Here is a 27,360-nt window from a genome sequence, read left to right as displayed (position 1 = left end):
TTAGCAATCAGCAGTAATATTACTATATGTAATACGCTGGCAAGGGACTAACCATCCAGTTAGGGAGACAGGACATATGGATAAAAAAGTTGATTAATAATGATAATTAGCTCCTGACAAGAACAAATGCATGTAGTAGACAGAAACTGCTAAAAGCACGTGAAGCAGAGTGCGTTCGTGCAATTTAATTCTATCAGTAAAAATAAGGGCTGAACTTTGCTGTGAAGATAGCGAGAATTTAGAAAGCTGGGAAACTCAGGCAGGCACTGCCCGCTTCGGGGAAAGCAGCATGAGTAGGGTGTTAAAGAATGAATACAGACGGCCTCCCAGGCACGACTGGAGGGTGGGTGGGTGGGAGTGCAGGGACCATGGGGAGCCCGGGTGGGCAGGGGTAGACTACAGAGGACCTGAACTGCCCAACGAAGCAGCTTGGATTTTACTGAGCAGGCTGGCATCCTTAACACCCACCCCGGCCCAAATGCAGGCTGTCAACGACAGCCAGGAAAAACTCCCGAGGCTCCTGCCCTCCTGCCACTGAGGGTCTGGTTCCTCCCTCTGTCCATCAGGAATTCCTCTGCCTTGGAGTCTCTACCTCAGCAGGTGCCACAGTCAGTCTTCCATTTCTGTCCCCCCTCCAGATGCTATTTCAGACCACCCTCCATGGCTCCCTGAAGACCCTGCCTCTCCTGGAAGGGTATGTGGCCTGGGCAGAGCTACTGAAGTTCTGGGAGAAGGGTGACCCTGTGCAAGAACTGCAAGGGGATTCATGTGGTGCAGAAGAGACTGACCGGTCTCGGGACTTGGTGGGGAGGACTGAGGGGGTGGCAAGGAAAAGAAAAGCAGCCGCAGATGTGAGGAGCATCTGGAAGGCAGACCCAGACACTGAAGGTGAGAAGGACAGGGAGGCAGCACGTCACAGAACAGGTGAGCCATGCCACCCAAGAAGGTGATGGAGTAGCAGAGAACAGTGGGACTTGGATTAAGTCACCACACACACAGCTTCCTCTGAAGTGCACATGGGTGGCTCCGCCATCTCTTCATCCAAATGCTGACTGAACTACTGTGTGCCAGAGACAGCACTAGATTTCCAGGACCCTGAGATGAATCAAACACTGTCCCTGACCCTGCATTGGTCATCACCTGGTAATAAATTATAAAAACAATCACAGTAACACATGGAAGTTTTAGAAGGCGCAAACATAACTGTGGTTACTAGAAGTGGAGAGGGAGAAGGGGGTTAATGAGAAATTAATGAAAAATTGGTTAACAGACACAAAGAACAATTACGTATTGTAATGATGAATAAGCTAATTATCCTGATTTGACCATCACATATTACATAAAACTACGGATAGTCAACTTTGCACCCCACAAATTTATTTATAATCAATAATGCTTCAATAAAAGTAAGTAAATAAATAAATGTCACTTTAATTCACAATAGCCAAAAAGTAGAAGCAACCCAAGTCCATTGACAGATGAAAGGATAAGAAAATGTGGTACATACATTCAATGAAATATTTTCCAGCCTTAAAAAGGAAGGAAATTCTGGGCCTGCCTGTGGCTCACTTGGGAGAGTGTGGTGCTGATGGCACCAAGGCCAAAGGTTCGGATCCCATATAGGGATGGCCGGTTGGCTCACTGGGTGAGTGTGGTGCTGACAACACCAAGTCAAGGGTTGAGATCCCCTCACCAGTCATCTTTTAGAAAAAAAAAAAAGGAAGGAAATTCTGACTTATGCTTTGGCATGGATAAACCTTGAGGTCATTAGGCTAAGTGAAATGAGCCAGTTACAAAAAGACAAATACTACATGATTCCACTTATATGAGGTACCAGAGGAGTCAGATTCATAGAGACAGAAAGTAGAATGGTGGCTGACAGGAGCTGGAGGGAGGGGAGGATGAGGAGTTGTTTATTGGGTATAGATGGGTATAGAGTTTTGATTCTGCAAAGTGAAAGAGTTCTGGAGATTGATTTTACAACAATGTGAAGATACTTCTGAACCATACACTTAAAAATAGTTAAGATGGTAAATTTTTATGCTATATGATTTGTTTTTTAAATTGTGGTAAAATACAATCTGTCATCCATATAACAATTCAACAAATATTTATTGAGGGCCTCTTCTGTGCCAGGCACGGTGCTGGTGGTGAGGATACAGAGTAAATAAGGCAAGATCTCTGCCCTCAAGAAGTTTCCAATCTAGTTAGGAACAACCACAACACAGTGGTCAGTGCAATGATAGGGGTGCACATGGACAAGAGGCACCTAAACTGTTCTGGGATTTCCAGGAGTCCTCCTGAAGGAGGTGATGCCTGTGCTGAGATTTTTGAGGGAAGAGGAGAACCAGGCAAATGTGGAGGAGAAAGGACATTCCAGGCAGAACTGCACGTGCAAGGGCACTGTGGCACAAAAACAGCTCAACACAGTTCCCCATATAGGGAGCAACCACACAGCCAGAGAGACGTGATAGGAGGAGAGGCAGGAAATGAGGCTGAAAACAAGGGAAGAGGCTGTTCCACACACACAGATCAGGGAAAACAGAGACTCAGCAAACCAGAGACCTTGCCATCTGTGATGTCACACTGTCCTTCTGACCAAATGAACTTAGTGAACACAAGGGCAGGAAAAGAGCCAAGAGGCCCATCAGTAAGAACACAAGCAGAAACCCAAGGTCAAATTACAAATCTCAGCCAACCGCTTTGTTAAAACACCTAACTACGGACCCAACTGGTGTCCCCTGGTCCCTTGCTGACTCCTCCTTATCACTATTGTCCCCTACTCTCTCTCCTTTCTCCACCCTCTACTACTCAGCCTTCCTTCCTCGCCAAGCACCCATGATTTTTGCTATGGGTATGTACTCATGAGTCAGTCTGTCTATCCTTATGTGTGTAGTCCTTTATATATCCACATGTGCATCTCTGTTTACACTGCCATTAACCCATATACTTGTACACACCATACTTCTTTATGTACTCATGGGTCTTGGTGTGTTTTGTATTTTTCTGTGAAAATATCTGTTAACACACATTTCTACCTTTCATCATCTTTGCCCAGATATACGCACATGTTCATCTGTGATTACATGTGTGCATGTGTACGTATGCTTAGCATAAGTGGCATGTGACCCAAATGCATATGCTGCAGGAGTGGACATCTGTGGTTCTGGCCTGCCTGACACCCACTCCGCCAGTCTCGCTTTGGGAAACGCTCCTCCCATGGCACGTGATCTAGGCACCACTGTCACTCAAGACACCCATTCTCTCCTGGGCAATAGACGGGCACCTATCTCAAGCCCAGGACTCTCTAGCCAGAATTTGAATATCAAACAGAATAATGAAAGACTGAAATTCATCCTGTTGGCTATGCCCTGAAGGAATAGTCTCCATCTCCTACAGCCTGGATCCCCAAGCTACAGGCACTGTGGCATCTTGTCAGGGACACAGAAGTAGAAACCGACGTGTATATGAATATTTATATAACTTCCCCGCTGTAAAGCTCTATGATTTAGGAGCTATTTAGCATCTCTCCCCTTCTTCCCATGATGACAGCCTTGCCTGGGACTGTCATTTAAAACTGCATTTCTGGGCCGAGCCCGTGGCGCACTCGGTAGAGTGCAGCGCTGGGAGCGCGGCGACGCTCCCGCTGCGGGTTCGGATCCTATATAGGAATGACCGGTGCACTCACTGGCTGGGTGCCGGTCACGAAAAAAACGACAAAAAATAAAAAATAAAATAAAATAAAAACATCCCCATCAACATTTGAAAAAAAAAAAAAAAAAAAAAAACTGCATTTCTCCTTCCCTGGTTCAGGTTATTGCTCTTACGCTGTCCCCCATCAGCTTCTCTTCCTCTCCCCCGTCTAGAGAGAACTGGTTTCTGCCCAGTCACCCTTAACAGTAGATGGCAGGTACTTCCTCAGGATCATTCAGCGACCACCCAAGATGATCCAAACTGTAGGACACAAAAACTGTTCCTATCCAGCTAGGTGCACAAATTACGCTGTTAGAGAAATACAGATTTGTTTCTTCACTATGGCCAAAAGTTCTCATGCATAGTTTTTAACCAAATCACCTTAATACTACTATTCTAAAAAATCAGGTGTATATTAATTTATTCCCTCACAGCAACTAACCAAACATCAAAACTAAAAGACCACCACAAATCGTGACCATAAACCACTAGAAAAAGTACTATTCATCCATTCCTTCACTCATTCATCTACTCATGCCATGCACTGGGTTGGGCATTGTGGAGTAACACATGATTCTAACAGGGTTCCCACCACTAGAAAGAGGGAGTGGGGATTTACAGTGGAAAGGCTCAAACTGCATGGGACAAAGGGTCTTTATGTTTATTTCCCACAAAAAGCCTGCAATGAACAGAACCCAGATTTTATGAACGGAGAAAATATAACCTTTGTTAAGATCATTTTTAACCCCGATGTTGGTTATCAATTATTTCAGCATAAAACATGACGGTACTTCAGATTCGTGAAAAAAAAAATAGAATTAAAAGATAATATAAATCCTTCCCTGAGCTTTTTGAAGTACCCTCATATGTCATGAAAGTTCAGTGATAAATAAAATGTATTTAAATTTGTGTTAAGTTACAAACATTACTTTTCTCTTGACTACAAGATCCATTAACAAATCTCTTTATAAATTTATGTAAATTTTACTGTCAAAGAGTTGTAACTTGGTAAATTCCTAAGAGCCGAACTGCTGGGTCACAAGGTATGAACTTAAAACCTCACTTGTGAAGATCAGAGAGCAACAGTGCCTGTGAATCAGATATGACCCTTTTTTAAACACTGCTCTCAAAGATTAACAATTTTCAATTCCAAATGTCCTGACTGTGTTGTTTGGGGTCAGTTCTCAGGACAAGAGGGCAAAAGATAGAGAAGACTGCCGTCCCCTGACATGGATAAGATCTGGTCTGGTTAGAGGCTTCAGTTTACCCCACAAAATACTCCAAGATAAGGTGAATCAAAGCAAGATTAGACTGATGACCCAATTTCAACTGGCCAAAGACTGACGGAGCCACTAGGGTCCAGAACAAAAAGAACTTGTCCCCTGAAGCTCTGTAGCAGAGAAATCAGTGCAAATGATGTGTCAAAAGTATACACGAACATGTTTCCAATGCCAGCAAAGGGCTGAATCCCCAGACACCCCAGGCTGGAGCCCAGGTGCAATGGCAGGCACCTCACAGGAGTTTATCTGGAACCTCTGGGAGTAAAGCTGTTCTTTCCATATTGAATGTGCTTTTCTCAAGAAATGCTTTCTTAATGCACTGTAAGAATAGAAAGACAAGAGGCAGTGTCTTCTGGATTTTCCAAGGAGATCAAGCTATTATGAAACAAAGTCTCCAGGAGCATAAATGATCCGAGTGCTAGGAAACTGCAGGAACACTGCAAACCCCACATAATACGGGCAGTTAAAAGGGATGATGAGATACAACACAGCGTCTTTCCCCCCACATGCCCTCTTCCCGAGCGGTTCTGTAGATGGATGGGCCCCTTGCAGGCCATTGGACAGTACAGCCCAAGGAGCAGCAGCCATCTGCCCCTCACTCTGACCTGGATGCCCACCAAAGAGTGGGATCTCTTCTGGGGGCACACTGGGTAGATAAAATCCCATTCTAAGATGTCCCAGGAGCAGTGGCAAGACTTGAAGTTTGGCACTTGCAAATAAAGTTTCTAGGTCCACGCAAGGGGATTCTTGGAGCTCTTCTCTGATGGAAATGCTGCTTTTTGAGAGCTACCAGGGGAAAACTTGTGAGACTGAGGCAATCATAGCAGCTGGGCAGAAAACAGATCTGCTAGACTCTTATTGTGGGCTAAGAGCCGCTTTGGGATCAGCCCCATAATGAATCTTCTAGACCACTCAACAGTCCTTTCATAGCTTCCTGCTCTATTCCTCTTCTATGATCTACAGACCCTATAATTACAAACCACTTTTTTCAGAGCCCAATCTGCTCTTGCCCCATCTCACTTAAGTGATGACCCTGCTACCATCAAAAAGAAAAAAGAGCCTATCAGACATCACATTCCTCAACAACATCATCCTCCCAGCCTCTTACCTGCCTGCATCCACCCACACCTGTACTCCCTCTCTCCCCCCTCAGTAGAAGAGACACCTTTGTTCCCATCCAAGGATGCTCTGGAGTTTGAATCCCTCATCTCTCTCTCTCTTACTAGCTGTGTGACCTAAGCCAAGTTACTTCACCTCCTTGTATATCAGTTTCCTCATCTGTAAAATGGGGTCAATAATTGAACCTGAGAACTGCCGTCAGGATTAAATGGCTTAATACAATGAATACCTTAAGAGCCTAGAATGCCTGGCATATGGTAAATGCACATTCAATTTTAGTTACCTATTATCATGCCTATTATTATCATCATTTATTCCTATCTCCTCTGAGAACTTGCTCCAGGAATTGTCTCTTTCTATCTATTCACGTCAACCCTTTGTGCTTGTGGTGGCTAGTGGCCAAAGATGACTACCATCAATTCATAAGTGCATGCTATTCTACCCATCAATAGGTAGCTCCTATTCCTTCCCACCCCTTAAATCTGAGCTGGCCTTGTGACTTGCCCTGACCAGCAGAATGCAGCAAAGGCAATGTTCTGATTGATCCATTCAGGAACTTTCAAGCCCAGGATCTTAAGAGGACTGGTAGCTTCTGCTACATCCTTCTTGGAAGCCAATGGCCCAACATGAAGTCTTACTACCTTGAGACCACTATGCTGTGAGAAAGCCCATGCTAGCCACATGGGAAGACAGAGGGAGGGCATGTGGAATACCAAGATATTAACCATGTGAGTGACACCCTCTCACACCTTCCAGCCCAGTCCTAGTGCCAGCTAAATGCAGCCAAGTGAGTGACCCCAACTGAGTTTCATGGGGCAGGAGAATCACCCATCCGAGCCCTGTCCAAATTCCTGATCACATCATCATGAGAAATAATAAATCATTGTTGTTTGAAGCTATTTGGCTTTGGGGTGATTTCTTATGCAGCAATAGGTAACTGAGACAATGCTCCCCTTCAGCATTACAAGAATGCTCCATCTTAAAACAAAATATCCCCCACAGATCTTTGATTCTACATCTACACCAGTTACTGCCCTCTGTGTCTCCCCTGCAGTCCTTTATTACGGCACTTAGCATACTGTCGGAGAGTTATTGTGCACAGAACCATCTCTCCTACTAGACTGGGTTCCTGGAGGCCCATGACTGACTGCCATACTTATCTGAGTATCCCAACATCTAGCAAGGTGCTCAGCGCGTGGTAGTGAGCGCTCAATAAACGTGAGATGAATAATGCACGCATGCAGAGGACCTCCACACAACTGCTCTGCCTGCAGGCATGCATTCTGGCACTGGAAAAGCCAAGACAAAGATGGAAGAATTAAAACATCAGATCCAGGTAAGCAAAATTTCCATACCCAGACAAAATTCGATAGGTGCAGGAAAGAGAAGAAGGGACGCCACAAGTTGAAAACCACTGAGATTTGGGAGTTGTTTCTGCAGCATAACTGATTTATGCTGACCAACAGGGTACATATTCTACAGTATATCTTGTTTTCCTCTCATGGGAGCAGAGAAATTTGAAGGTTGTCAATGAGTAAAGTCAATATAAACCACAATGAAAAAAAATAGAACAGTTGCAGCAGGCCTACGCTTTCTGGAAATTATTTAGAAAGTTAAACTTTAACACCAGATCTAGGCAAGAACTCAAGGTATTAATACCCTATGTTTTGTGAAGAATTAAAAAGGATCAAGGAGCATACAAAAGCAATAGAAGTAGGACAGCTTGCCATACTGGTCGGGTTCTGAACTAGGTACTTATTTTAAGGCACTGACTTCCTCCCACCAAAATTTCAAAGATAATGAGAAATTGATTTTAAGCCACTGGTATACACTAATTTATTAACAAAGCAGATATATTACAACCACACACATTGCTATCAGAAACAAACCACAGAAAAATAGGATAGTCAAAACAAAGTAGAAATGTTATCAAAACCACAAGGATATGATCCAGGACATGATAAAAGAGGAAAGGCAGTAAGAAAATGTCATTCGGTATTAAGAAAAATATTATCCTATGTGCTAGAGGAAATGGAATATGACTCACAGTATGAATTTTTTGACATTTTTTACTGTTAAAATATTTAATCTGCTGAAATACAACAAAATGGCACCTGCACACTATGCTGTAGCTTTCAAAAGCCTGTTTCATTCATTTCTCTTAACCAGCATTTGCAGCACCTGATATGTGCCAGGCCTCGGTGTGCCTTTACAATCAGAGCTTCTGACAGTGGCAGGGGACTGGCAGGAGCCACAGATGCCCCTGACTCTGGTTCTCTATCCACAGAGCTCACTCCACCGAGCCAGCAAAGCCTGTGATTGGGCACCTCAATGGCAGAGATCGTAGAGTCATTCTCTAACATGGACCCAGAACAGAGGAAACCCTGGCTGGGGGGTGCGCATGCCCACCCTCAGCATTAGTCAGATTCAAACTAGGTTTGTGACCTTGAGCAAGTTAGCGAACTTCTCTAGGCTTTATTTTCCTCATCTATAAAATGGGGATAGTAACAGTACCTACCTCATAGAATTATTGTATAGATTCAGCAAGAGACAATGTGCCTCGCGTAGCGTTTGGCACATGGCAAGCCCTCTGTAACTGTTCGATATTATTATTATTCCCAGGTAAGCACTGAGATTTCTTCAAGAGAGGACCAGAGAAGAAATGCAAAGGGGACCTCAATCAAAGGCCCCAATGCCAATCAAAGAAATACACCTTTTATAGGAGATATTCTTCACCTATGAGTTTGGCAAAAATAATAAAGATTGGTAATAGCCTGTATTATGCAGGACAGAAGAAAAATGGCACTCTGATTCACTGCTAGAGAGAATGCAGCTTGCTCCAACCTTTCTAGAGAGCAATTTGGCACTCTACATCAAAATTTAATATATGCATACTGCCTAGTCCAGCAATTCTATTTCTGGAAATTTGCACTAAGGAAATAATTTAGAAAAGTGTATGAAGATGTATGTACCATGATGCTCATAGCAGTGTTTTTTAATAACAGCAAAAGTTGAAAGCAATACTATTATCCATTAATAGAGAACTAGTTATATAGAACATTCAGTACGGAACATCAAATAAAATCATGACGTGGATCTATATTTCCTGACAGCGTAAAGATCCCATGATAAAGTGTGAAGTGAAAAAAAGCACGTTGCCAAACACATAGCGTATGATACTCTGCTTTGTGTGTACGTGTATGCGCTAGTATGTGTGAAGAAAGCCTGAGATGCCAAAATGTCACAACAGTTATCTCTGAGTGGTAGGATTTGGGGTAATTTTTTGCTTTCTAATTTACACCTTTTTTGTAGTGTCTGAATTCATTCAACGTGCAACGAATTTTACATTCTAAGTCTCACCACATCACCCTCTGATCAAATCCCTCCTACCACCCTCCATGCCCAGCACCCACTTTCCTCTCACACCTGCGCTCCTGCTGTGCCTCTCCCACACCCCAGCCTCCCTGCTTCAGGCACGCAGGTCTCGTCTGCATCCCCTAGCACAAGCACACTCCTGCCTTCAGGCCTCTGCACTGGCTACCTCATCGGCTGGGAATATTGTTCCCCCAAATTCCTGCTTGGCTCACCCCCCTGCCTCCTTCAAACCTTAGTTTAAACGTCCCTGTTATGGGTTGAATGCTGTCCCTTAAAAATTCCTGTGTTCAAGTCCTAACCTGTAGAACCACAGAATGTGACCTATCATAGAAATAGGATCATTGAAGATGTAATTAGTTGAGATGAGGTCATACTGAAGTAGGGTGGGTCCCTAAAACCAATATGACTGTCCTTATAAAAAAGGGAAATGTGAACAGACACACACAGGGAGAACATCATGTAAAGATTGGAGTCATGGGAGAGAGGCCTGGAATAGATCCTTTTCTAGTGCCTTCAGAGGAAGCGTGGCCCTGCCACCACCTTGATCTCGGACTCCAGAACTATGAAACAATAAACATGTTATTTAAGCCACTCAGTTTGTGGCACTTTGCTGTGCAGGCAACGCTAGCAAACTCATACAGCAACCTCTCAATGAGGCTCCCTAAGCACCCAGATAAAAATGCAACTCCCCAGTCCCAAGCTGTTTACCTGCTCCACATATTCATGGCACCCACCGCCCAGGACCACATCATGGAATTCACTTTGTTCACTGATGAATCCCAAGGTCCCAGCACAGTGCCTGCACAAAGCAGGCACTCCAGAAAGACCTAATGAATAAATGGACAGACAATACTGAACAAAACAGAGAAAGTCTGCCTTGGCAGAGCTTCAAGTCTAGTGGAGGGAGACAGAGAATAAACAGACAGATATATACATAAGAGGACAGTAAGTGTCATGGAGAAAAATAAAGCAGGCAGGAGCACAAGAATTATGGAGGTGGTTACTTTTTTTTTTCAAATGGGGTTAAGGAAGGCCTCTCTGATAATATGAGATGTGAGCAGAGACCTGAAGGAAGGGGAGTACACTGTGCAGATAATATCTGAGATAAGAATGTTCTAGGCAAAGAGAACAGCAAGTACACATTATTGCAATGAACACGTATCATTTTTATAATCGGGGAAAAAGCAATAAAGCTATTATAATGCTCAAAATGCATAAAAATATTTAAACGCCCAGTTCCAAGGGCTAAAGGAAGAAGAATCTAATTTTACAAATTCCTAAGACTCTCCTCAGCCTCTACTCAGGCCCAGGTTGAAGACTCCAACCGCTTCCCAGCCCAGACCCCATCCCATCCTCCATCAAATGCTGTCCAGGAGACACAAGGACTTTGAGGCAAGGTGAGGTAGAGCAGTCCTGAGGCGAAGAGGCCTGGAGATCTTTGTTGGTGCCACAGAGCCAGGGGCAGTGATTGTGGCTGCTGCCCTGGCCGCCAGTGACTGGCTTGCCCCCCACTCCTGTCCAGATCTGGCCTGCGACGGTCTGCAGAAACATCCCTCCATCCCAGCCTGTCACCTGCCTCAGCCAGATCGTTCCCAAGGCAAGCACCTGCCATGTGCCCTGCCCTTCACCCAGACCACAGTGGCTCCCAGCTCTGGCCAGTGTTCAGTCCTGCTACCCTACCAGCTAGTTCCCACTCCACGGCAGTTGTTATTTTTTAAAACAATTATGGTAAAAAAAAAAAAAAAAAAAAAAAAAACATAAAATTTACCATCTTACCCATTTCTAAGTGTACAGCTCTGTAGTGTTGAGTATATTCCCACTGTTGTGCAACCGATCCCCAGAAGTCTTTTCATCTTGCAAAACTGAAGCTCTGCACCCATTAAACAATAACTCCCCATATCTCCTACCCCAGGCCCTGGCAACTCCCATTCTACTTTCTGTCTCTATGGTACTGACTACTCTAGGGACCTCATATAAGTGGAATTATACAAGTATTTGTCCTCTCATGACTGGCTTATTTCATTCAGCATAGTGTCTTCAAGATTCATCCATGCTGTAGCATATCTCAGAATCCTTCCTTTTTAAGGCTGAATAATATTCTATTGTATGTACATACCACATTCTGTTTACCCATGCACCTGTCAATGGACACTTGGGTTTGGTTGTTTCCACTTCTACCTCAGTCTTGACACCTGTTTGCTTCAGCTATCTTCAGGTGCTGGGTAGTCAGCCAGCCTGACTCCTGCTGAGATCAGTGCAGGCAAATCGGACCTGGACAAAAGACTTGGGAACATGCTCAGCGCACATGGGAAACGCGCAGCAGAAGCAGTTCTCTGAGCAGCACATCCAGCACGAAGCCAGCTCAGTTCTGAACCTCTACTGCTCTTCCTCTCGTTTTCCCAATGGACTTGAAATGTGGGTTGGATTTTTACGAGTTAGAACTCCCTTTAATTAGGTAACAACCAAATGTCATTGAAATATACCCAATCTCAGTGAGGAACTGCATAGGCTGGAGCTTCCCAGTCCTTAGTGTCCACACAAATCATCTGGAGATGCTTCCAGCAGGGCTGGGTGGGACCTGAGATTCTGCATTTCTAACAAGCTCCCAGGTAGCACTGATGCTGCTGGTCTTCTGTGGACCACACCTGGAGTAGCAAAGACCTAGCAACTTCCCACCAGTTCATACCTGTCTCCCAGCTTTGCCCTTGTTCCCCCCCAAGCTGGCTCCACAAGATCGTCTGTTTTGTACATTTGAAGCTTCCCCCTTTGGAAGCTTACACAGTGTTTTAAAGCAACCCTTCAGACTATCTGGCTTCAAAGTTAATCCTAGCATCTGAAATGGTAAGTGATGAAGGGTTCCTTCCACAGGCCCAAACATGAGACAAGAGAACAAAGAAGAAGGAAAAAGCAAGAAGAGTTTCCAAACGACTCCACAGGGCTGTGAACTGCAACCACCAGGGGCAAGGAGACTTCCAATCACCTCTGCCCTTGACAACCCCAAACTAGTCTCCTGCTCATTTTCCGCCAAGGCTCTGGGCCATCCAGGGCTGCTGGCGGGGCAAGGAGAGTCCCCGCCTGGCCCGCCACCAACACTGGCCTTACAGCTTCACCTGGGCCCTTGCCACTGCCTGGCGTTCCTCCATTCATCTCTTCTCCATCTCCTGTGGCACCAGTTGTGCACCAGATCCACCCCACACATGCCCGCCTCTCAACCTGTCTCCTCGCCTACCACCCTCCACGAATAGTCCCCCGCTCCTCCGTGCATCTCTGCCCCCAGAACCGGCCACCCCCTTCCCCTCTGTCTTCCTCCTCTCTGAAACCCTGGATCCCAGCCCTCCCCAACCCGCAGACCTCGCTCCTGCCCACTCAGCCTCCCTTTCCAGCAATGCTGCTGGTCTCCTCTGCCGCCCCACGTCCCATATTGGCTTCCTCCTCTCTATTCCTCACCTGCATGGTGGTCCCTATCTCACCACTCCCCCTTTTATCACCCCCTAACTTACTACCTTATTTCACTCCCTGAACAAACACAGCACCCCCAACACAGCAGAAGCTGGACCTCTCAGGGGCCGGGCCCTCTTGTCAGCTGCCAGTCTGTCATCACAAAACACACCTCTCTCTGCTGCTGGACCTCGACTACGGGGGGCAAAACCCAGTCTTTGAGTCACATCACTTGCCTCTCTTGCTGGAAAGATCTTCTTGAATACTCTGTACCCACTGTGTCCATTTCGACTACGGGGGGCAAAACCCAGTCTTTGAGTCACATCACTTCCCTCTCTTGCTGGAAAGATCTTCTTGAATACTCTGTACCCACTGTGTCCATTTTCCCACATCTAGATCCCTACTCCCACCCAGCCCCATAAACCCGGTATTGGGGAGCACAGGCTCTGACTCAGACCCAGAGTATAATGAAACCCCTGCGGAGCCCTACAGACTTTTAAGCAAGAAGCAATGGATGTGACCAGATTTGCTTCTAGCAGGTCCCACCAGCTGACAGTGCAGGACGAAATGGACAGAGCGAGAGTAGAAGTGGGGGCCAGGACAGTAACCAGAAGCAGGGGTGGGAGTTCAAGCGAGGACGGTGGCGGTGGGGATGGTAGGGAAAAGTGGAGGGGTTCAAGCGAGATTTCCTCCCCCATCATGCACAGTCCTCTGGCCACTTTCCTTCGTTCACTGAGGATTTGGTGCCTGGCTCACAGTCCTTTCTACCTCACTCCTGGCAAGTTCAACATCCATAGAAATAATTTGTCCAAAATCCTTCATCCACATTCCTCTTCAACAACTGACTTCCACAGCTGCACCCTACCCTGGGTCATCACCCAAGACCAAACCAGAGTTGATCCGCTTCTGACACCTTGAACACCAACACGCCAATCCTTCTGACCCTCTCCTACTTCCCTCCTAATACCCCTGCTCTGGGAGCTCATCGGGACCCCCCTGCTCCCAGTCCTTCTCCCGCAGCCCCAGCCACCGTTCACGTCCTTCCTCGTGCAGCCCAGACCCCACACTGCACCATCCAGACCACCTCCTGCCAGCTCCCTCCAATCCCCTTGGCTCTTCACACCTGCCCTGTGATTCCCCAATCCTGACTTGTGCCAATAGCTCACTTTTCCCCAGCCACATTGGCATGTCAAATGCTACAGGACAGAATCACATGGCACGTGCCCCGGCATCACTACAAATGTCTCCCATCACCTGAGACTTCACCCCCAACCTTCCACTGGTTCCCTCCAATTCCTTCTCCCATTAATACTTCTCCCCAACCTCTCCTATGGTGATCCTGCCTGCCCACATGAACATCCCCACCATTGGTGAATTATCTATCCATCAGTTACTTAAACTTTTTCTTAAGTTTTTAACCACTGTCTCTGTACCAATTCTTCCTTGAAGCCTATAAACACATGTTTTTAAACTTCCATCAACGCCATGCCACCATTAAGTTATAGGGAGAACTCAAACCTCAGCATGCGTAAGAATAACTTAAAAGAGCTCACTGAACGTTTCAAAAATACAAATCCTCAGACATCACCCGTTTCAGTAGATGCAGCTTGACCATGAGTCTAGGAGTTTAACAAGTATCCCAGGTGGTTCTGATCAAGTGGTCCCCACACCATCCTTCAAGGAACAGTTTGGTACAGCAGCACTTGACACAATGGATCACTCACCTATATAAGAGCCCTCTCCGGGCTTTCACAACACTACTTTGTCAGGGGGTCAGTTTCCTTTGTGGGCTCCTATTTCTCTTCCCCTCTCCTTAACATCAGTTTCCTGGGCCTCTGTCCTTGGCCCTCTTCTAACTCTACATGCTCTCTTTCGGTAGCGTCTTCCAGGCTATGACTCCAACTACCATAAAATTCACAAACTTTCTCTTTAAGTGCTGGATCTGGATAGAGGAATAAGTGAATGAAGGTATGGGTGATACTCAACACAGTTAGCAGCAGGAGGGCATGAGCACTGACCAGTGGGAAGGGGTGCAGTTCTAAAGCAGAGTCCTAGAGGCATCTGCTGTTCTGAGCATTAACCCTTTCATTGCTGGATCTCTGGGAAGCTGGGGGAGGGGGTCCTGGGAGAAGAGTCCTGAGGGAGGGCTGGCAGGCCTAGTATAGCAGCTATTTACAAATGAGTATAGTAGTATTTCGATATTTTAACAAGCCAAATGTTCATACTGAATGAACGGGTTATGAATCAGGGAAGGCCTAGAGGAGCATTCTATTCTGAAGTTGCCTAGTCAGATGGAATGGGACTCTTGTACACTATTCACATAGATTCAGTCCCAAAGACAGAGATACTTCAAGGTATCTGAATCTGGATTAGCTCCAGACTCAGTCTGGGCTGACTCAGGCTCCAGTGTCCCAACACTACTTATTTCCAGAAGGCTGGAACAGGAGGCATTACCTTCTAGCCTAGAGCTTCTCAAACTTCAACTGTGTGTTCAAAATCACTCCAGGATCTTGTTAAATGCAGATTTTGACTCAGAGGGTCAGGGAGGGACTTGAGATTCTGCATTTTCTTTCTTTCTTTTTTTTTTTTTTAAAGATGACCAGTAAGGGGATCTTAACCCTTGACTTGGTGTTGTCAGCACCACGCTCTCCCGAGTGAGCCACGGGCCGGCCCTAGAGATTCTGCATTTTCTAACAAGCCACCAGGTAGTGATGATGCTGTGGGTGTGTGGACAACAGTTTGGGCAGCAACATTAGATTTTCCCTAATGAGAATTAGTGCCTGAAGCTATAAACCGCAGCACAAGCATACCTAAACCATTATCAAAGGAGGTGGAAAAAAGGAAAAGACAAAAAGAAAGAATAAGAGAAGGCAAAGTATGTGTCCTGGGTGTGGGGATGCAGGAGGCAAGAATAGAGGGGGATTTTTAAAAAGGAAGAACTGAACACAATGGTGAGAGTGAACAGCCTTCTGCAGGTCACTGGCCTAGAACGTCTACCTGGCAAAGAGAAGCGACACTCATAAAAACCCAAGAGAAACAGGACAGTTGCTACCTAAGCATTCCAAGGCATCCAAGATGTTGACTTGAAAAATAGGAGCTAAAAGGAAACTTAGAGCTAATCTCATTAACCCCTTCTTACACTGATGAGGAAGCCCAGGACAAGACAAGGTAACTTGTTCTCTGTCACCAAGTAACTTATGGGCAGAAATGCACACATCCACATTTTCTAACTCACTGTTTGGACATACTGCTGCCTAAGCACAAGAAAGAGAAATCACATCATTGGGAGCTCCAGATGAAAGGTGGGTGTCACGACTTGAAAACAAGTTAGAACAGCATCTTCCTATCTGGGAAAATCAACCTAGTGTAATTATAATGACAGTAATTAGCTGCTTCTATCACCCAGAGCACTGATAGAAAACCTGTGGCTCCCAGGTCCCTAGTGACGTTTAACAACTCCCAGGCTGGGTTTTGTTTTCAGGATTAAGTGAGGCATTTCCTGACAAGGACTGCAGCAGCTGTTCCCAAAAGGCCAGGAGTGAGAATTTAAAATGCAGTCCTCTGTGCCCTTTTACTCCCAACCCAAAGGAAATCAAGCAAACAAGATATAAGAAAAAACGGTTTCAATGTAATGATTTAACATCAACTGTTCTAGCAATGAAAGGATAATTGCAAGATTCTCCAAAATACTATCCTCCAAAATGCTATTAATTTTCAGCTACTGGGTGGGTTTACAGTATCTGGATCAATGGTTCCAAAGTGTAAAGTGCTTAAAAATGATCTTGTAAACTTGTTAAAATCAAGATTCCCAGGCACCACCACTAAAAATTCTAATTTAGGTTAAGGGTGAGCCCAAGAAATCCAAATTCTTAAGAACACCCCCACATTCCCAAATGATGTTGATGCAGGAGACCTAAGGACCACACTTTTGAAACATTTAATTTACCTAAGTCTTTGTTTATAGGACACTAAACCACTCACAAAGTATAACAAACACGCCCCTTGAAATGGCCAATAATAAAATAGCACATTGAGTTAGATAAAAACTTAACATGCCATAAAGCATAAATTTTTTTAAATTATTAAAAAAACCAAAATGGCATATTTTGCTAATCAAAATAACCAAAAACTTCTGAGTTTCAAAATTATGTAAAATTTAAAAGACAATCCAACAAATGGAAGGAAAAATTACTGTTATCCTTATAATATATACAATATATAAAGATTTAAATACATATACCACAACAAATAAATGAACAAAAATACAGAGAAAATTCACAGAATACAAATACAAAACAGACAAAAAAATTCAACTCTAAAGTAATAAAAAAAATAAAAATTAAAACAATGTACTACAAATTTATTTAACAAGCGTTTTATCTGCACCGCACTCTCCCGAGTGAGCCACAGGCCGGCCCATAACAAGCATTTTAAAAATAATATTCAATGCAAGTGATGAAGGCAACCACTTAAACTTCAAGGGTTTATCTCAGCATTACAACTTTCAAAAAATTGATTCATTCAACAACCATGTCCTGAGCACCTATGGTAGCCCAGCACTCTGAACAGAACACACAGAAATCCTAATTCCCCTTCTACAAATGTGTACTTGAAAAAAAACCTACACACAGAAAGAAATATAGACAAAGCTATTCATCATATCATTTACAGAAGCCCAAAACCTGCAAATAAAAGAATAATTAAACCATTAGGATAGAAAATCATGCTTTCAAATACTACTTAATGAATAGAGAAGTGTTTAAGTTAAATATTGAGTGAAAAATACAATTGTGTGTATAATTCAATTCTCTTTTTTTAATGTTAACAACAAAAACAAAAAAGACAAAGCTATTTAGCATTATCTATGGGCTGTGAGATCATGGGTGACTGTTTTCTGTACCTTTCCGTAATTACTTTCAGTAATTTCGAAACGCTCTGCAAGGCTATCAATGTCATAATAACTATTATTTTTAAAAGACTTATCTCTGAATAAGGTGAAGCAACAGGGCTTGATTCTTTCTTTTTATATTGTGGATGGCTGACTTCCTAAAAAAAAACTGCATTCAAAAGTAAATCCAAAGTATTACAAATTGTTTCCACAACAGAGAACAGTCAAGTCCAAACTTATAAATGCTTTAAAAAAAAAAAAAAAAGCACATTCAAAATGCTGAATGAAACAAAAATAGACAAGAAATCAATACAACATAGAAATGTAACTAAAGACCGTAATAAGGGGACTAACTGGATAGTGGAGTCTATTGAACGAAAGTTAGAAACCTGTTGAAGGAAGAGCTAGTTTTCAGACAGCCCCAGAAGGGACAGCTGCTTCACAGAGGAAATCCAAAACAGTATTAAGACAAGCCATTTTCTAACACTGCTTACTCTTCAGAAAATGAACCAAACTCTCTCCCTCTCCCCAGTCTGCTGGTGGAAATGCAACGCTCAGGACTGGGAGCAAGAGGGTCCTGGTGGCAGAAAGAAGAGACATGGGCCAAATGACTGGAATGCAACCTCTTCCCAGGATCGGCAGCTCCTGACGCTCACCCGGCTTCCTACAAGCAGCCTGACTACATCAGGAAGGGTCACCAAGGTCCTTCCTCACAGCCTCCAAGAAGCGCTTCAGGGGCAACCTTCATCCCTGAGGAACCCCTGCCTAGCATGTCACTCACTGCCCTTCCTGCCCGTGACAGTCTCTGCAAGAGTCCTTACATGCTTTGTGTTTCCAATCGGATCCTTCAGGACAGGGCCCATGTCCCCTACCTCTCAGTTCCTAGTCTATTACCCAGCCTGGAAGCAACTGTGCAAACCAGGAGTCCAATGTACAAATGAGTGAAAGGACGCTGTCGCTGCTTCCATGATGTCAGCTCTAGAAAGGAAATATAATTAAGTGCATGTCTCCAGTATGAATATTTGTACTGGAGGTAGAGGGGAAACAGGAAAGGACTTCGAAAGAAGCGAAAGTTATTAGAGACAGTACAAACAGCTCCACGACTTATTTTAAATTTATCAAAGAAGTACTTATAATCTCCACAACCTCTGCTCTATGTCTGGATGGCCACATTCATATGCAGAAACTGTAGAGTACAGAGGTTGAGTGTATCACAGAGTCTGGAGTAAAACCAGCCTACACTCCTGAAGCCTTAGTTTCCTCATCTGAGAAACGAGGACAATAATGCCTAATTCATAACGTGATGGGATCATGTACATAAAAGGCAGCACCTGGCACATGAGAAGCACCCTGTCAATGGAAATGATTGGTCTGCTGTGTCCCACAGCAGATGAATCATTAGTATCAGATGAGCTTTTGTATTGACTAAAGCCAAGAGCACACTCCACGATGATCTCCTCTCACAGAAAGCCCAGGGGCTCCTTCCTCTCCTCTGGACATACAGGGCTGGAACTTTCAGGGAGCAGGACTGAGACCTAAGGTACCAGATTAGGTGAAGTTGTGGGCATTAGATGTATACTGCCTAAGAGACCCATTGGGTCAACCCCAGCTCTGGAGTGGCTCCCTGAGGCCAGGTTCCACCCAGTTACGGGAAATCTCTGTCCAGTGTCTACCAGCCAAGAGCAGTGGGGGGAATGGTAAAGTGATGACTCTGCACCAACTAGCCTGTGACCATGAGCAAGTCACTTCTCTGCCTTAGTTTCCTCTATAGTAAGTAGAGTGACCAACCCCATTCTATGACCCTGAAGTCCTTCCTGTGCTTCTATTGTACCAGCCCCTACGTGGCACTGGTTACAGTTCCAACAACGAGGTCTGAGGGACACCTTCAAATGTGTTCCAGTTCCTTCCAAAGCCACTTGGCAGTCCTTTGGCCCTGCTCCCACAAGAAGGGAGGATTCCGAGCAGCTTTCATGGCTTTCTGCTTTTTGTGTGCAGTAGCTCCCCACCCCTAGCTGCTCAATCCACCTTTCCTTTTCCACCCTCAAAGTGGCCAACTGTGTGTGCCCGGGCAATCACCAGCGTGTCAGCTCAGAGATGGTTTCCAGGCCATCCTGTGTGTACGCGCGGGGTGGACAAATAAACAATTCAGAGAAGCAATATGAATTAAATCATTTCCTGAAGAACAAAACCCACCCACATGCTTCTTCATAAATCATGCCTCTTAATTCCATACTGATGAACAGTCACTAAATTACATCTATTATGAAAACAACCCTTATGCCCTGACACTTAAGAATCAAAATATTTTCGCACTCCATTGTACTAATATTGCCTTTGCAGAAGTGATACCAATAGCTATTTCCCTGGAAAGATCCATGGCCAGGGCGCTTTCCAAGAGATTTTCTTTGAATGTTCTTTGTGTCCCGGTGCACTGGGAGACACGGCCAGCCTGCCTGCGTGGGGGGGACGCCCGGCTACTCACGGTCATGCAATACCGTTCTAAAGCACACGCACCGAACGCCCTTCGCCCCGACAATAAAGTGTCCCAAAACGTTCGATATGCCACATTCATACAACCATGCACAAATACAATTCCACTGCCTGCACGTTGGAGGAAAAACAAGGCACACTCCGAGACGAAGCCACCAGAGCCGCCTCGAGCTCCATGGATGACAGAGAATAGCCTTGCAGACCCTCAGCAAGGCTGGCCAGAAGCCGCTCGCCTTGTCGTTTTATCGATTTATTTCCCCCGTGCCTTTATTTGCTGGGCCCAAGAAGGATGGAAAAGCATCCCCAGAAAGGAGGGCGAGGGAGCCGTGGAGAATAACAGCGGGTGGGAGGGGAGAGCCGGGGTTTTGAAAACAGCAGCAATGACGGCGGCGGGGTCGCGGCCGCGTCCCGAGGGTCTCGGGGGCTTACCTGGGGCGCACGAGGCCGGCCGGGCCAGCAGCAGCAGCCAGAGGCCGGGGAGCAGCAGCCCCGGGCGGCGGCGGCGGCGGGCGCGGCGGGCGGAAGGCCCGCGGCCGCTCGGCCCCGGGACCAGCGCGACCCCGGCGCGGGGCTTCCCCTCCATGGCCGCGCCTCGGCGTCGGCGCCGCGCCCCCGGCATTCCCGGCCCGGCCTCGCGAGGCCCGGAGGGGCGGCCGCCGCGGCTGCGGATGGGACGGGGCGCCGCGCACCGGCGCGTCGGGAGGCCGGCGAGGCGGGGGCGGGCCGGGAGCCGGAACCGCGGACAGGGGCCGCCGGGCGCCGCACGCCGGCCTCGCCGCTCCGCCCCCTCCCGAGCCTCGGAGCCGCTGCCCGGCAACGCGCGGCCCGGGCGCGGGGCGGCGAGCACCCCCTCCCGGCCGGCCGGGCGCCTGCCCGCCTGCCTGCCTGCCTGCGGGGCGGCCCCGGCGGCGCGGCGGGCGCGGGCCGGTGCCCAGCCCTCCCCCGGGACCCGCCCCTAACGCCGGTCCCGCCGCCCCGGGGCGCCCGGAGCGGGGGAGGCCCGCGAGGAGGGTCAGAGCCGGGGACGCCGGGCAGCCCGGAGAGCGGCGGGCCTCTCGCTCCTCCTCGCCCGCCGGGCGGTGCGGGGCAGCAGGTGTGCGTGGAGCCGGAGGGGACAAAGCCGGGACAAGCCGAGCTCCGGCCCCAGAGCCCAGCGTGCAGTCGAGCGCGAGGACGCGCGCGCACAGCCCGACCCTCCCGCCGCCTCTCCGGGGCCTGGGGAAGCGCCCCGGCGCTCCGGGCCGGGGTTGGCTGGGGGCGCGGGGCCCCGCACGCAGTAGGCCTTCGGAAGGCGGCTGCCGAAGAGGCCCCCCGCACGGCCAGGCCCTTTGGAAGGGAGGCGGACAGGATAGAGAGCGGTTGGGGGTTAGAGACCCCCGGGGACGTGTGCAACGTGAGGAAGAGTCAACGTCTGTCGCGTACCTACTGTGTGCCAGGCATCTAACTCTGCAGACGCCCGGTGATTTCAAGGTCTTGGAACGAGGAATTGGCAGTTTGGGATGGTGGCATCCTGGTAGGGGACACTATCTCCCTGTCCAAAAGACTGTGGTGGACAGTGGAAAGTGTGGCTCGTCTACTCTGGCCAGAGGACCCTGGTGGCTCCTCTGGTCGGGTTCCCCTGCCAGGCCTAGCCGGAGGGGGTGCTGCCCAGACTTGCAGCTCCAACCCCTCTGGGCGGCTTGCTCTGAGTAAGATCACTGCAGAATCAATAAAAGTTCCTCAGAATGAGACTGGGGCACCCTTCTGTAAGTATCTACCTGTTAGTTTCAAGGAAGATGATTGTGAATAGAGGTTAAAGATAGCTTTTGTTGGTGTTCCATTTTTTTTTTTTTTTTTTTTTACCTTATCCCCGCATCATACAGTCCCTGTTCTTAGCAATTGCTCCCCTCCTGCACCCACCCTTTACCTCCCCCCCGCCCCCAAACAGGGCTTTGCATACCTTGTCTGGAGCTTATACACTCAGGTAAGTACCTCAGTGGAGACACTGCTTGTCAGGGCATGTCTGGTCCCTGGATACCATGGCCCTAGATCTGGGACCTCTTATTCACGTGCTTTTCTTCAGTCTCTGAACTCGTTGTATAAACACCTGATCTGACCACAAACTGTTGCCTTGGAGCAATACTTGAATTGTCTTGTCCTCTTGTATTATTTTATCTTTTATGAAATTATGCTTTGCCTCCCCCACTAAATTAATATGAAATTCAAATATGGTGCCATCCTGCTTAGGATTTCCCATAGCACCAGTAAACTCTCTTATGCATTTTTTAATTTGAACCAGGCCATTCACTCCCCCAGTGAAGAGGTTCAGCCTTTCAGATTTGGCCCTTGTCTCCAGCAAGCTCCTACCTACACTAGATCCCAGGGTCAGAGAAAGGGGTCTCTCTCTCTCATTCTCAGCCAACTCAAGGACAATGAAATGTTTGCCCCACCATTAAGAGATTGACATTGGTTTGAAGTAAAAATAAAAATCACAACTTTGAGGTAATAGAAATGACTCATAGGCACCAACTCTCTAAGGAAAGTGAGATTCCCTAGGGTGCCTTAGCCTCCCAGCTCTGAAGATATAAAACTAAACCTTACCTTTGTTGGGGTTTAGAGCATTCTGCCTGAGTGTCTAGGAAAATGTCTCCCAGGGCTCTCTCTAATGGTTCAGCCGTAGGTATGACTGCAGACCGAGAGGAAATCTACAAGGTAGGTAGGGGGATGTATGTGCATGCAGCAACATACACGTGCCCCCACATGTATAAACACACACTCCTACACACGTGTGTCTGAGAAGAAAAGGGATTAAGACAAAGCCCAAGAGTTTTCATACCACATTATGTAACAAATCTAGCCAACACTGCTGAGCACCTGCTCTGACCTACTAGTGCTGTGGGGGGATATAAAAGAAGATAAAAGAATCGATTTTAGAGATTACCTCATCCAGTTCTCGTTTTATAAAGAAGCCAGAGAGGGTAGTTTATTTCCCTAAGTCTGGGTCCCAACTGAAATCCTCGGCTCGTTTTCTAGTTAAACCATACGACCTCGGGGGGAGAGGGAGAATTAGCCTCATCGGCAGGAGGCTTACAATCTGGTTTGGGGAGGGGGAAAAGGTAGGATCAGTACAACCTTAGACGTAGGCAAAATGGGTCCTAGTTTTAGAAGGTTCCTCTGGGCCGCCTCCAACTGCGCCTCTCCCCACAGGATGAGGAATCTGTGAGGCCAAGGAAACACCCCACCAGCAGCCCATTTTTCCCATCCTTGGGTGCCCAGGACCCCAGAATTCCCTGCCCATTCAGTCCCAGGCTTACTTCCAAGGCCTGTGTGGCTTCTTCCTCAAAGGTAGACCAACAGCTGGTGTATCTGGTCTCAAGGGGTGCCTAAGGGGTAGTTGTTTGCAGGTGAGTGGTGTAACTTGGACATGCAGGTAGGGTGTCTACCGATGTGCACATGAAGCGTATAGGAATGAAGCAAAGAACCAGGGGTGGGAAGACAAGTTTGGGCAAGCTCCATATTCATATGGCAACCTGGCTGCCATGTTCCTGCTCACAACTCTAAGGAGTCAAGAATTCTGCCTTTGAACCTGGCCTGCCCAGTCATTATGAAGGTATATTTGTCAAGAGAGGAGAAAAGACTTATTTAATAGCTTGCTCCCTTGGTGTGTAACTTCCTGTTATTTCAGTGTGTGGTGCGTGAGCTTCTGTTTGCATTCTGGACCTGGGCCCTTCAATTCTTAGGGGTGGGCCTGGATGAGGATGGGAAGGAAGGACTGACAAACTGAGCAGTTAGATGACAGCTGGAAGGCAGTAGGGGGTAGTACTGAGAGCTCTGGACCAGGAATCAGAACAGCTGAGTCCTGTGCTCTGCTCTGTCACATAAAAGTTTATAAATGGGCAAAATACTTAACCCTACTCTCAAATTTCAAATTTTCTTATCTGATGATGGACTTGATATGGCCACCTTGCCTAGCTGTGGGTTGCTATAAGTATTATACAAAATAAGATAAATGTCCATAAAGTTCATTCATTAAATTTAATGGATATTTTTTGAGCACTTACTATATGCCAGGCACTGCAGTGGGCACTGGAGGTACAAAAGCAAATAAAACAAGGGCTTTTCCTTATGGAGCTTACATTCTAGAGAGAGGAGACAGGCAATAAAAAAATAAGTGAACATTTAGCTGATAACAGCTATTTGGAGATTAATAAAGAGGGAAAAGTGCATGGGGAGGGACAGTGTTACCAGGTTAAATAGAGTGAACAGGGATGATCACTCTAATAAGGTGACATTTAGCTATGGGAACACCTGGGGGAAAGGGTGTCAGGCAGAGGGAACAACTGTGCAAAATGAAGAAGAAGCTAGAATAAACATTCAAAAAATATTCACTGAGCCCCTGCTGAGCAAAAGCCCCCCCCCATAGGGTAGTGTGCTAAGTGATGATGCGATCAATTAGCTTCAGTTTCTTCAAAGAGCTTACTTACATTCTTATAAGAAAAAAATAAGTTAAAAAATAACTATATTACAAAGCAGAACATGATAAAGATCAGAAGGAAGTTACAAAATGTTCAAAGAAGGGAGAAATCACATTTGGTTGGAGGGATCCAGGAAAGCTTCACTGTGGAGTTGCATATGAGCTGGACCTTAGGGGGTCCTGAAAGATGAGGAGGATTTGAACAGCTAAAGAGGGCAGGACAGGTGTTTCAGGTGGAGGAAATGAACATATGAACATAGACGAAAAGGCAGGAAAGCAAGAAATTTTTCTACCTAGTGAGTCAGGCCAGCTGGAGCATGGTTCACAGCGCTGGTTGCATAATTAAAATCACCTGGACTCCAAAAACCAAAACAAAACAAACCACCCCCCAGGCCACACCTCAGACAAACTAAATCCAAATCTCTGCAGACAAGCCTTGGCAACCATGTCTTTAAAAAGCTCCCCAGGATTCGGAGGTGCAGTTAGGGTCAAAACCATTGAACTAGAAGTTTGAGTCAGCTTTTCTACTAAAGGTGATAAGACAGCTACCTAGAGTGGTATGTGTAGTAGAGAAAAGAGAAAAGGGAAGCTAGGGTAGAACAAGGAGGGCTTAAATAGCAGGTTAAAGGATCTGGACTTAATTTTGTAGGCAGTGGGGTATGAGTAAAGACTTTTTTTGAGATATTATTAGAACTAAGCACAAGATGGGCCGAGCCGGTGGCGCACTCGGTAGCGTGCTGCGCTAGCAGCGCGGCGACGCTCCCGCCGCGGGTTCGGATCCTATATAGGAATGGCCGGTGCACTCACTGACTGAGTGCCGGTCACGAAAAAGACAAAAAAAAAAAAAAAAAAAAAAGAACTAAGCACAAGAAAGATTACTCTATTAACAATATATAAGATGATTTGGAGAGAAAAAAGACTGCAAGTGAGGAGACCAATTAGGACAAGATCTTAACACTGTATGCATGAGGTATCAAGAATCATCACATTTTTCACCATCAAATAGACAAAGCTTTTAAAACTGTGATCATATCCATTGCAAGAGTGTGGGGATATAGGCACTCTCGTATCCTACTGGTGGGAGTGTAAATTGGTATAGCCAATTTTCAGGACAATTTGGCCTTATCCATCAAAATTTAAAACCAGTTCACCATTTGGTCTAGAAAGTCCACTTCAAAATACATATGCTTTTTCTTTTTCTTTTCCTTTTTCCTTTTCTTTTCTTTTCTTTTTTTTTTTTATAAAGTTTAATTCAGCCAGGCAAATTCAGTCAGGTAATTCAATCAGGTAATATTCACCTTTTTAAAGTGTTAGATGAGTTTTGACACATCTATGGAATTCTATGACCACCACCACATTGAAGATATAGAACGTTTCCATTGCCCTGAAAAGTTCTCATGTTCTAGCTCGCAGTCTATCTTCTACCCTACCCCCAATTCCTGACAACCACTGATCTGATTTCTATTTCTACAGCTTTGCCTCTTCCAGAATATCATATAAATGAAATCATACAGTACATAGCCTTTTGCATCTGGTTTCTTTTACTTAGAGTAACGTCTTAGATTCATCCAAGTTGTTGCAAGTATAGGTAATTTGTTCCTTTCTATTGCTGAGTAGTACTCCATTGAATGGACATACCAAAAATTGTTTGTCCATTCACCAATCAATGGACATTTGGGTTGTTTCCAGTTTTTTGGCTACCATGAATAATGCTGCTAACTTGTTTTTAGATCTTTGAACATATGTTTTCATTTCTCTTGGGTAAATACCTAGGAGTGAAATTTCTGGGTCATGTAGTAAATGCATATTTAACTCTGCAAGAAACTGCCAAACTGTCTTCCAAAATGGAATATAATATTTTACGTTGTTATCAGCAATGTATGAAAGTTCCAGTTGTTCTGCATTCTTGTTAGCACTTGGTCCTGTTAGTCTTTTTTTTGTTGTTTTCTTTCTTTCTTTTTTTAAATTCTACTTTCTTCCCTGACCAGGAATCAAACCTGGGCTTCTACAAATCCTAACAACTAGACCACCAGGGAAGAGCGTTAGTCTTTTTAATTAGAACCATTCTGGTAGGTGTCCAGTGATATCTCATTGTGGTCTTAGTTTGCATTTTCCCAATGACTAATGCTGTTGAGCACATTTTCATGTGTTTATTCACCATCAGTATATCTTCTTTTGTTAAGTGTCTATTCAAATCTTTTACCTATTTTATAACTGGGTTGCTTTTCTTCCTATTACCAAGTTGTAACTATCTTTATATGTTCTGGATACAAATATTTTATCAGATATGTGTTTTGCAAATATTTTCTCCTAGTCCGTAGTTTGTCTTTTCATTCTCTTCATGGTATATTTCAAAGAACAGAAGTTTGGGGCCAGGCTATGGCTCACTTGGGAGAGTGTAGTGCTGATAACACCAAAGCCACGGGTTCAGATCCCTACGTAGGGATGGCCGATTAGCTCACTTGGGAGAGCGTGGTGCTGACAGCAACAAGTCAAGGGTTAAGATCCCCTTACTGGTCATCTTTTAAAAAAAAAAAAAAAAAAAAAAAAACCCAAAGAACAGAAGTTTTTAACTTTGATGAAATCCATTTTTGTTTTTCCTTTGGCTCATGCTTTTTGTGTCC

General features: G+C 45.7%; 1 protein-coding gene across 2 annotated transcripts in view; it reads right to left on the bottom strand.

Annotated features, from left to right (window-relative positions):
• The window catches only part of KIAA1549 (KIAA1549 ortholog), a 126,254-nt gene extending 105,352 nt beyond the window's left edge, over window positions 1-20,902 (bottom strand). For both annotated transcript variants that reach the window (XM_063101193.1, XM_063101194.1), the window contains exon 1: window positions 20,713-20,902. In XM_063101193.1, coding sequence (XP_062957263.1) covers window positions 20,713-20,902 — 190 coding nt within the window. The remainder of the gene's footprint in view (window positions 1-20,712) is intronic.
• Between the last annotated feature and the right edge of the window lie 6,458 nt (window positions 20,903-27,360).

This window comes from Cynocephalus volans, chromosome 6 (genome assembly GCF_027409185.1).
Source record: "Cynocephalus volans isolate mCynVol1 chromosome 6, mCynVol1.pri, whole genome shotgun sequence".
NCBI classification, from domain to species: Eukaryota; Metazoa; Chordata; class Mammalia; order Dermoptera; family Cynocephalidae; genus Cynocephalus; species Cynocephalus volans.
Note: the sequence above shows the minus strand (reverse complement) of the source record. Positions and strands in the feature narration are given on the sequence as shown.